We start from the raw sequence: 12,151 nt of genomic DNA, 5'->3' as shown, positions 1-12,151 counted from the left end.
AGTGTATCCTTCCACTCTGAAAAATAATCCATGACAAAGGGATGTGATCAAAGTGAGGATACCAGTACTTTCCAAAATCTGTTAGGTTCTCCTTGGGGCAGCAGGACATACCACTCTTTCCCTTATTGCAACTTCATTCTGTTCTTCCAGGATTAAAAGAATTGCTAGATTGGGACTCCAAGTTATTTAGACCTACCTCATCTCCCTCTGATCAGCCCTAGTATGATTTTTCATTTCAGATACTGTCTAAAGACTCTGCCAGCAAATGTAAGAGAGGAGAAACCACAGAGTATGTCAGGCTATAAGAGACTTCGGATAGAAATGTCAGAGAAGGAAGGGACATTTTCTATGATCTGTCATTCTTTTAGCAAATAATTTCTGGACAGGTTTAGAAGTGATTTTTTGCTTGCTTATTTACAAGAAGTGAAAGAAAGTTCTGCTTCTCAGAAAGGACTATGGCTCTGCTAATTTTAACTTCTGGTATTTTCTTCTATATTCTTGACCAAATTTGATTAGACCTTATTACAATTGTCATACTAGGAGAGAGGATTTTCTGTCTGTCCATCTCTATTCAGAATCAGCAAAAGGAATTGTATTAAAATTGCCGAAAATAATGAAATAGAAATCAAACCTTGGAAATTCATATTCTAATGCTGAACATTTAAGAAAGTCAAAGGCATTTGTAAACAGACAGTTGGTTTCAGCTGGAGCTGTATGCAGTATTAACTCTAGAATGAGTTACTACAGGCCAACTATGGTAACTCATGAATTCCAGGAATGTATGTACAATTCACAGTATGATACTATATACTGTAATGATATTATATGCCATTACTTAAGATAATATCGGATATTAAGTTCAGATTGTGGAATGAAGTTCAGTTGCTTTACTGCAATCAAAGATCTATAAACATCCTGTTGCTGAAACTTCAAAAGGTTATGTATTGTATCTGTATATTCTCCAAAACTAAAAGTAGACAACTTGGGCAAAAACCTCCTATTGGAAAGTGAAAAATTGCGAATTTACAGTAAGTGCCAGTTTATGTCCCTAATTAAACACAAATGCTGTTACTGGAGTCACTGACTATGATGGAATTAGAGCAGGGATAAATTTAGTCCAAAGCGACAATTTCTTTTGGAGAAAAGACATTAGAAAATATTGGCCTTTCCTTCAAGAAATCAGCACTGCTGACTGATGTGCCAGGATTTCTTCCCTTCTGCTTCTGGGAAGGGCTGAGGAAGGGTTCTGCAGAAAGATCTGTCTTTCTCCAGTGTCTAAAGGCAAGAACAAGCCATCAAACGCGGCAAGAGGTGATCAAGGCTTTGCTCCGTCTTACGCAGCAGTAATCCTGAAATCCTAGGTTTGAGGCAGCAGACCTGGCTTAGTAGGTATTTTAGTCCCTGGTAAGGGTGAGAAGCTTTGGGCAATCCCCAAGTTTAATGACAGCATTATTATGCTGCATCTGTTGCTACAGGCCCAGGTCAGCTCTGTTCATCTTTCATCAGCTGTTTCATTAGGTGGTCTCATGTAGGACAGGCTCACTGGAAGCCTGTTAAAGCAGCAGCAGTGATGCTTGGCTATCCTGCTGTTCATCACTGTCCCTAAATGAATCAACCCTGGGGATGCACTGCTGTATTCTGTACTGAGCATTAGGGTGCTGAGATTTCTCCTCTTTCCTTACAGCACTAGAGTTCGCTCGTGACTGTAGGGCAAAGGAGCACTTCTGGGGAGAGCCACTCCATGACCGGCCTCTTCTGTTAGCCATAGAAAATACCTTCTACCTGACACCTCATTAGATTTGCTGTGCATTTGATGCTAAGAATTATTTGACCCAAACCACTGGGGTTTGCACAACCAGAACTGCTCCCCCTTGCTCACTGTTTCCAGACACTTCCTCTTGACATAAAACCAGTTTCATTCTTAGGAGGGGAACATTTTTGAACAGAGCCTTTCACCTCTGGGTCACTAGCTGAAATCTGGCCCTGGTTGGTAGTGACCGAAAATCATTATGAGCTGACAGCTACTTGGTGAAATGAGCTGGCGAGTCTCATTCCAGTTCCTAATGGACACATCTCAGAAAACGCAGTCACAACTGGCACTAACTGGCACTCTCAGATGAGAGGCCACAAACTGAATGGGGAAGGAAACTGAACCTTCCTCTTTATGCCCTGCCTGGGTTTTTGAAGCATTATGGACAGGCATTTTATACCACCATCATTTCACAGTCTGGTTTTACTCCAAATGGCTTTTCGAAACTTTGCAGTTTTCACGCAGCATGATTCAGCACAACCTGATCAGCCATCTCAGTATAATTAGGCTCATCTTGTGGTTCCCCTCAGTAAAAGCTGCGCTGTCTGCTGCCACCTCCCTGTATGAATGGTGAATCTGATGTCATACCTCAGTATGAATGGAACTGTCTGATGTCACCTCAGTGCTAACAGGACTTCTTCTAATATGTCATAAGGCTGCAGGGGAAATCTTCTAATCCATTCACTACGCTACACTACAATAGAACATAACACAGTATAATGTGTAGGTTAACTTAGAAACCCTCAGGCAGATTTTGGATAGACGGATGGATGGATGGATGGATAGATACATTTATACAAAGTATACATACATTATATCACTGTATTGATTTTTAAAAAGTTCCAGGTCTGCCTGGCTATAATGAGATTTTTGAACTTTGTGTTGCAATCAATGAGGGGAATATTATTGGCCTGGAGAATTGATATACCCGCTCTCTGTGGCTTGTTCTGCTCCTGGACTGCCCCTGCCCCCAAGGTGTACGATTCCATCAGACACTTAACCTCTTTTACAGTGTCATCAGGCTAAAAGGAATCTAATAGTGACACGGGACTTGTGCTCAGCACTCTGGCACTATTGCTTTCCTGTCACAAATAATTTATAGCTTTCTATTTCCATCCCTTTGCCTGCACCCCATCCTCTCTTTCTGTTTCTCTGGGCTGGGGGAAATCAATAAACTCACACAAGCAGAGTGGCACTTCAGGGCATTTTAGGGGGAATGTGAGAGAAGAGAAACAAAAAGAAAAAAACAGAAAAGAAAAAAGTTGTATTATTTGCCCTAGCACAGACTTCTCAGATCAGCTCCTTAGCTAGTGTCAATCAGCATGACCTCAGAATCTGGCCCTGAGGCCCTCGGACACCTTCTGCATAGTTCTCAGCAGCTATAGAGTCCTCAGCAGCTCCTGGTACCACTGACCTATATGAGGTGAGGATGTGGATCTCCATCCCCAGCTAAAACCTTGACATTCCCTGTCTCCAGCTGCATCCCAAGCAGCTTCTCTGCCACTCCAGATACTGCCCAGGTGTCATCATGTGTGTATCCGAATTTCCTAAAAAGCTGAGGTGACATGGTCTGAAATACCTTTCTTTTCCTAAGAAGGTTTCGCTCTCAGGAGCTGTGCATTTTCAAAAATGCCCTCTCAACGTGACTGCCTACCTCTACCCATGCCATAATACCTGCTAGCCACACATTCACTCTTTGAAGTTTTGCCAACTTATTATTTTGTACAAATCTTTAAGGGAAGCTGTTGGGTGGGCAGGGAGAATGTGTTACTTGCTTTCACCTTCTGGAGAGATTTCCGAGAAGTTAAAGCTAATACAATGCAGGGCTGAGAGTTCCAGAAACTTAGATTGAAGAGCATCTGCAGCCTTCAGTCTAACTGGAGAGGCTCATTTTAATCTCAGAAAATAATTTGGCCTCCACAGATCATGGCTTATTTGCCGAGTTCCTTGGCGAGACAGTCGTCCCTGAGTCACAGATACCCAGCATCTGCCAGTGGGCAGGAACCTGCCCGTCAAGTACTAGGTGCTAGTGATTTTCTTTCACCACTGACCTCAGCTGGATTTAAACCAGTGACCCAGAGGTGAAAGATTTCATGTAACAAGAAACGGAGCACTGACAATTACAGTTCAGTTTATTTTCATTCTGGGCTGCATTATGAGCTTTGTGGCATTCACTGAGACACCTTTTTGAGCTCCCATGCTGCATTCATTCACCACCTGATAAACACCAATTTGTGCCCTCTTTGCTGGGCCTTCTTTTCCCTGATGATCTATTATCCATCACCACTTTATACAGATGCCTTCTACTCCCGCCTTCTCATTTATGAAGGGCGAGGGCTTTGGGCAAGCTTCCATCAGTTCAAAGCACTCAGTTCTGTGTCAGAAAGGTACTTTTTAGGTACACGACAAAATTAAATCTGCACCATTTGTAAATTCAGCAGTGGCTTTATTAGCTGCAAAGACTGCCTTGCGATCATGCTGGTAAATCAGATCATAAGTGATAACGCAGTTGCTGACACACAGGAGATATGAGTTTGTTCACTGAGCACCATAGTTATGCACTGATAACAGAGCAGAGTGAGGACAATTCTCCAGGAACTGGACCATTAAATCAGTAGAGTCAGGACCACAAGAAGGCAAGAAGTCACTCTGCTGTACCCAGTGCTCAGATCAGACCTTCAGGTTCTGATAACTGTGATTGTGGGAATGTGAAGGCACAGAGAAGTTGCAGCTGAGTTCTGAACATGTTTTGCTCTTTTCCAGGATCATCAGAACCAAAGTTCAGCAACCTTTTCACCCAACACCAGATGGGAGCGGGACAGGTGTGACTGCACCAGGACATACTATCGGTAAGAAGACTGGCATGAGGGGTGGTGACAGGATAAGTGGAAATGAGGACGAAGCTTAGTTGAAGGAGCAAAGTGTGACAAGCAGATGCTAAGCAGAGCAAAAGGGAGGAGGGCGTGGGGGGAAAGAAACCTCAGTGGAAATCAGAGGTTTCTGTTCTTCATTTCCCTCATTGCATTGCAGAAAAGGGAACCATGGCAGAGAAACCAGCCCACGGCAGAGGTCTGCCTGGAGTGATTCTGCCTTAACATCCATTTCACGTTCATGTTCTCTCCTTCACCTCCCTAGGGAGAAGTATTTACTGCTATCCTGTCCAAGCACCTCTCTTCACCTTTTGTCTCCTTACTCTGACTCTCTTTTCCCCTCTCTCTCCTGATTCCTCTTCTCTCCCTTTGCTGGAACTGGTCCACTTTTTAGAGCTAGCAATACACAGACATAGGTAAGATATTCCTGATGCCTCACAACTGAGTTCTTCATTGTTCTAGCTCCACAGACAGGTATCTCATGGGTGTATTTCATTGAGAAAATGCATTTTCTGCTGGGGGTAATGGGTTTATTGAGGTGAGCAGAAGATGGAGACTGTAATAAAATGACCAAATGTCTTCTAGTCTGTTGTTTTTAAAGATACTGTGCTAGATGTGTGAGGAGGTACTTCTCACTCCATAGGCTGTATGGTACATATGTCTGCTGTTGCTAGCATAGCTTTATTCAGTAATGATTCAGAGCAGGAAAAAACATGCAGTGTTCTGGGATACTGAGAAATGCAGTGGCTTATTTGTGGCCTAAGACACTGTCTTAGATACTGTTGGTTACTGACAATCAGCTGTTATACAAGGATTTACTGGAAAGTGCTGGTCTACATGGGACAGAGCTGGCAGATATAGTCCCGTACACAAATTGTGTTTAGGAGCACAATGGAATTAATGGGCCAGTGTGGAAGAGCATTTCTGGCTGCCCTTTTAATCTGGACTTTCTCACAGGACTGGGAATCACTGACCACAACAGACGGAGTTAGCAGATATTATTCCTTCTTGGAAAAGTAGTGCAGTGTCTAGGGAATGTGTTGGTTGAGCTGGGACAGTGATCATGAGCCTTGCTACTGGAGTCCCTCATTGCCCTGAGATATACTGGGAAGTGTGAGTCTACATCAGATAGTGCTGATAGGTTCTGCTCCATCCTGGAAGGCTTGTATTGGAGGTATTGATTGCTTCAGGTCAGTACTTTATGAGCTGAATGATGGGTAGTGGCCTATAATAAAACTGGGATATCCTCTCCATCACTGGGACATGCTGGTACATAATGGGCATGCCTACTGGATGCAGAGCTCTACTTGTTCTGTACTCTAAAGGCCTGATTATCATTAAATGATAATTTCTAATTTGGATGGCTTGTCATTTCTGATATATTTGAAAATCATGAGCAATCTTGGACAGTTCTGAGGGGCAGGAGGAGTCTGCCTATTGACATTGGTCAGTACAAAAGGAAAACATTATATTTTTGTTAATCTGTGTTGGAGTATGTATCACCAACTCACCATTTGTTCTAGCAAGGAACTGAAGTACTGAAGTACTAGCCCAGCACTGAAGTACTTCTGATCTATGCTAAGAAGATAATTTTTCAATAAGTCTTTTGGGTGGACATGTAGGAGGCTGGTCTGGCTAAGACAGAACACTGCGCTCCTGGTTGTTGAGAGGAAATGATCTGGCAAAATGCAGATGGACTAGGAAGTCACTAGAGACTGTGGCCTGTGCAGCATTGCACTCAGTTATCACAGCATGCCCTGGGAAGCCTGCTCTGAACCAGGATAGGGCAACAATGTTTAGCTTCTTGACGGAATACACTGGCTTGTTATTAACGCCCCTGTACTGGAAGGTTGTGGAGCTACAGTATAGGAATGGACTGGCAAAGCTGGGATGCAGCAACACTAGCAGTTGAGCGAGTATGAGTCATTCAGTTTGAGGGACTGAGAGCCTGCTTAGTGCCCAGGGTTTCCTATCTGACTGGTGGCATGGGTAGCTTTCAGCTGGGGGATCCCTGAGTGCTGTGCTGCTCTCCTCATGGCCCTTTTTCCCTTTCCTTTTGTCCAGTGCCCAGCACAGCATCCCCTCCTGTCTCCAGTGCCTCCAATGATCCAGTGGGCTCTTACTCCATTAACGGGATCCTGGGGATTCCTCGGTCGAATGGCGAGAAGAGGAAACGTGATGAAGGTAGGGGGAGGGGAGAAGCTCATCCTCCCTTTTATATTCTTTGTCCCCACGTACAGGCTCCAATTTCAGGCCAAGGTTTGCAGCTGCTCCAGGGGCTAGATCAGTTTTAGCAACAGAGACCAGTTCCCCGCCACTGCCCTGCTGGCTTGGAATGCTCTTCTTCCGAGGCCTTTTCATGACAGGCTGCGTCTACAGACATCTGCTCGGCAGGCAGAGAGCCGTCTCCATTGCTGGAGCTGATCCCAAGTTCATTCACTGCTGGAAAGGCTGGAACTGAACTCCCCAGGTGCCAGCAGGTGCCTGGACTTTGAACTGTAGGTAAACGTGGTTTCCCCAAGTCACTCGTTTTCAAACAAAATGCCATCTCGGAGAAGCACCAGCAATGTAGGAGTTGCCTTTCATTCCCCTTGCAAACAAGTTCCTGCCCTGTGACGTGTAATGAGCTACATTAGCTGGTGATCATAAGGGCCCAGTTTTCAATGCGTAGCACCTACCACAGCAGAACTGCCATGCTTGCAGCAGTCTGAAAGCAGAACAGGTCTTCTGAGTCTTGTGGCCCTAAGGTTGTTATCTAAGCCTTTCGCTAGAGCTCTAAGGAATTAGGATTAAGCTGTCTCCTTTTCCTCCGTACCTGCCGGGAAGAACTCAGGGCAAAGTGAATCCTTAAATGAGCCAAAAGCTGGAGCCTCAGGTCTAGATAGACGGAGCCAGGAGGGGTGGGTAAGGTCTTGGTGCTCTTACAGTGGTTATGTAAACATTTTCTCCTAACTCTTGCTTTTTAATTTGCTGCGTTCAAAAATTGTGGGCCAGGAGGTGAACTTTTCTGAGAGTAGTGCCTGGATCCAGTGCCTGGATCCAGTTTGTTTGGTTCAGCCCTGCCTTCAGTACGTTGTTTTCCACTGCTGCCTGTTGCGTGGGGGACCCCTCAGAAGCACAGGTGTCTCAGTGTGCTGCATGTACTGCAACCTCAAGGCTGCGCGGTGTAAGAGAACACGAGGGTTCTCTGTGATACATGGTGAGAAAAGAAAGCTCTCCTGAGAGAGATGTTGCATTTTGGAGTTCTGTTAGTAATTTTCTCAGCATCATTCCTGGTGAGGTTCACATCTGTAAGCTTTTGATCCAAATAAACAATAATCCCAAGAGAAAAAGGCAATCATTGTGACCTCTCTTCCTCTAATATGAAGTAAAATTAGAGGCAAGGACCCAATCCAGCTCCTGTTAAAGCAAATGGGAAGAGTTTTGCTGATGTCATTGGAAATTGGATCAGGCCCCAGAGGAAGATCCATTTCCCAGCTAGATGGCAGTAGGGCCTAGCTAAGAGAAAAGTGTAGCAATGGAAGGGCTGAGTCAATGCCTCAAAGTCAAAAAATGTCAGGTATAAGACACTGCAAACATTGCAAACCCCTCCAGCATTTCCCATCATTACATATACAGGAAATAGTGACATATCAAACTAAGTGACAACGTTCTGTAATGGTTGTGCAAATCTCTTGGAAGTTATTTGGGGTTTTTGTCAACCCTGTTCTCATACAGCCCACTGTGGTAATCACCAGCTCTCAACATGGTGCCTCCATATCTCGTTTTGAAATGAAGTGGTTCAATCTGGCTTTAGTGGTTATTCTTTCCAAATACCTGGAAAGATCATCTGCTTTAGATGCAGCCACACAGTCACTTCTAGCCTCAGAACCTGAGCTTTCTTGGAGCAGTTCAGCTACAACCAAGTAACCATCTAAGACTGTGACACTTCACAATGATATACTGACAGTAAGAACAACTGTCTGTGTTTGTCCTTACTTCAGCCCAGGTTTGATTTTTGAAGGGCAAGCGACACTGCTGTTGGCCAAGAGCCTACATGTGATACTAGGAATCAAAAAGGTACCAGACAATCCTGGAAACATCGCTTGTCTTTAGCTCTCAGAATTTTAGGTGGCAATTACATGACACAGACGCAACTGCTTTAGAAAATAGCCTTCAGCCTGCTGTCCCAGATACCTGCTGCAGGGAGATGTCGTACTCCTGTCCCATATAAACCTCACATGGGACCCCCTGTCAGCTGTTGAACACTCCTAGCCAAGAGCTGAGTTATCTGGGCTCACATGGTCCTTAAGAAATGCTGAAAGACATCATCCCTTTGCAAGGTTGGGTCCAAGGGGAGGTTTTGCACAGCCAGTGACGTGCACTCACTCCTGGCCAATCTCCCCTGGGGCTTTGACTGCTCCCTATCTGAGATGGAGATTAGGAAAGCCTGGTAAGAAATCCAGTGCAAGTACTTCTTTCATGCTCATGCTGGATGCATACATCTTCTCAGTATTCTCCAGAGCTTCTGAGCACTGTTTTGTTGCAGTTTCTTAACTGCAGGGTTTATTCTCACATTGAAAAGCCCTTATGAGCTCCCATTGCACATCTACTTTCCCAGCATTTTGGGGGTGGCTCTTCCCTAGAGGAGACAGAAGCAGCAGCACCGCTTTAGCTTTCTTTCCGCTCTGTTGGACCAGCTGTGCTGCAAGGATTCCTTTGTGAGGAATGCAGTTCGGCAGAAAGGGGGAAGTACCAAGCTGCTCTTGAATCCCCGGTTCTGAAAACCTTGTTAGCAACCTCTGTGCTGGCTGGGGGAACAGGGTGGGAGAGATACAGAGGACCCTCTATCTGAGCACACCCCCTCCCCCAGGTCCTCCTTGCTGCAGCTGGTGCCTGCATTAGACAGTAGCACAGATGATTAAGAAGAGGAGAGATAATTATGTGTCAAGATGATGTAGCAGAACTCCTGAGTTGGACAGAAGGAGTCAGACAGATGCATGAGGTGGGCTCAGTGACGGACGCTGACAGCCAGGAGTGTCACTCATCGAGAGTTGGAGGGAAGCAGAGAAATCTCAACCTAGCAAATATGTTGGTTGCAACTGCAAGTGTGGCCTGGGAAGACTATAGCATTGAGAGAGAGAGCAGGGTCATAGCTCTGAGTGTCCACTAGTCACAACAAGGAACTGTCAGATCACAAGTCTTTCCCCAAAACTCACTGTGTCTTCCTCAGATGAGTGCCTAGGCAGGATGGTCAGGGATTTGCCCTGTTAAGTCCATGTATTCCTTTTGTTTCAGCTTTTGACCAGTGATTGTAAACCCTCTGACTCTCATGACAGATAAGACCAAGCAGAGAGTTGGTCTCCTACGATTTTTAAAATAATTTGGCTAAAAAAGTTCACCACCACTTGTCTAGAACAGTGTGTGCCATTTCTCACAGTCTATGGGCACTCCCAGTGCTGCTGTAATTTCCCTCTGATCTTCCTCATCACTTACACCCACAATCTTCTATCGGCAGAAGTGGCCCTGCAGCATGTGACGACTTTCTCAAGACCACTGAGGGTCTTGCAGTAATTCCTAGCTCTTCATGGTCCTAATGTTGTACTATAAAGGGGAAAAATAATATGCAAATATTTCTGGTTTTCCATAACCTCCCGACTGATAGCTAAAAGGAAGAGAATTGGTGTGACCAGAGGCAGTAACAAAAATTAGTATCACTCATACTGTATCTTGAGCACTGTATAAGGAAAAAAAGGGAGAGATGGGGAGAAAGGGAAGGATGGATGGATAGATAGATAGACATCTTGCATACCACAGCATCCCCAGCTAGGTGAAACTTTTGGGGTCTTCAAAAAAAACCACTCTTATTAGAGACAGCTCTTTCTCTTCATAGGAGGCCACAAACAGTCTTCTTCTATAGACCCAAATTCTCATTTAGGATTTGTCTTCCAGTAAGGCTGGTGCTGTAACACTCAGCATTATTAATCTTGGTCCCTGACGATATCTGTAGTATTTGACACCATTACTGGCAATAATATCTGCAGTGCTGACAATGGCAGAGATAATATCCCCCAGTATTATTGGCATTAGCAGGGATCATATCTGCAGCCTGTTATTGGCAGAACCAAACGTAATGTGTCCAGTATTATTAGTATCAGTAGTAATAAAACCCACAGGCTTGTTAGTATGTTCAGTGCTAATATCAGCAGTAGGTTTGTGGGAGAGGAGGGGACAGAGTGAATTCTACTGTAAATGGCAATAATACTCGGGCTGTTTGCAGTAAAGGAATCCTCAGAAGAGATGGAGGAGCAAACCTGAGAAGATAGAAGTTCCTCCTTTCCCCTCTTCACCTGTCATTTTGATGATTAGAGTGATTTACATTGAAGTAAGAAATGCAGGGCTGTGTCAGTGCAGGGAGACAATAAAGGGTCACCAATATTTTGGCAGGTCTGGTGGTGTTTTCCAAAGAGTGTTAGCTGTACCAGTGCAGGCAGTTCACCGACTTCACAAGGAGGTTGAGCTACGCAGAACAGGGTGCTGCCTACCAGCAGCAAAGCATTTGCACTGTGGTCCTATGGCTGCAGGATGGGCAGCGTCACTGTCTCTTTGGTGCTGCACGCATAATGATTTTACCATGACACACTCTACTGAGAAGCACTGCTTCTGTTACAGGTGGTTCGGTTTTCACTTCCTTGACTCCAAATGGGAGGACTCTGCAGGGCAGGGTTTTGACTGTGTTCAGCTTGGGGATTTTTCTGTATGGCCACGATCTCATCTTCCTACTGGGAAAGCAGAAATGCCTTCTTCGGGTGAGGCAGGGACACCTGCAAGAGTTCCAGTCCTGAAAGCTGTTTTTTTAGATACTGCCCCAGGACAAAGACTCTCTTGAAGAAAATTTGGAAGTTAATTGTTTAAGTGGAAAGTAACACAGAGAAGAGAGATATGTAATGTGTGCAAGAAGGTCTGAGCTTTTGAGCAGATATACAGCAGCTGAGTGTGCCGCTGCAAATACGATCCCATTTGTGTTGTTCAGCATGGCAAGGATGATATAATTTAGGAGACGTAGCTGTGACATTTCAGGTGACTTTGTGTCATTGTCAGTGGTATCAATATGTGATTGCAGGCAGTGTGGCTGTGGTTATCATGTTGTTGTAACTGTGACACTGTAGGTTGGGGGCTTGTGACACTAGTGATAAGATGAACTGTTTTACTGCTTGCTGTGCTGCCCCAGCCCACTCAAGGCCATTACACTCTTCGCAGAGGTGACTGTGATTTGTTTCTGGTGGTTTGTCTGCATCATCACATGCCGTAAGGTTGTTTCAATGCAGTAACTGTTGGCACATCGGTGCAGGCTGTACTGTGCTGTCATTTCAACTCATATAGTTGTCACTGCAGCTGATGTAATGTGTTGACTGACAACAGACTGTCACCTGGCCATGAAAGTGAAGTCAATATGGCTATGTCACTGCAGCACTGTGTTGAGAATTGTGTG

The 12,151-nt window shown here is 44.8% G+C and overlaps 1 protein-coding gene across 2 annotated transcripts in view; it reads left to right on the top strand.

The window, feature by feature from the left end:
• PAX2 (paired box 2) overlaps window positions 1–12,151 on the top strand; it is a gene marked incomplete at its 3' end in the record, with an annotated part of 84,487 nt that overhangs the window by 30,069 nt on the left and 42,267 nt on the right. For both annotated transcript variants that reach the window (XM_080347753.1, XM_080347754.1), the window contains exons 4-5: window positions 4,574–4,659; window positions 6,745–6,864. In XM_080347753.1, coding sequence (XP_080203879.1) covers window positions 4,574–4,659; window positions 6,745–6,864 — 206 coding nt within the window. The remainder of the gene's footprint in view (window positions 1–4,573; window positions 4,660–6,744; window positions 6,865–12,151) is intronic.

This window comes from Nesoenas mayeri, assembly GCF_963082525.1.
Source record: "Nesoenas mayeri genome assembly, chromosome: 7".
NCBI lineage: Eukaryota > Metazoa > Chordata > Aves > Columbiformes > Columbidae > Nesoenas > Nesoenas mayeri.
Note: the sequence above shows the minus strand (reverse complement) of the source record. Positions and strands in the feature narration are given on the sequence as shown.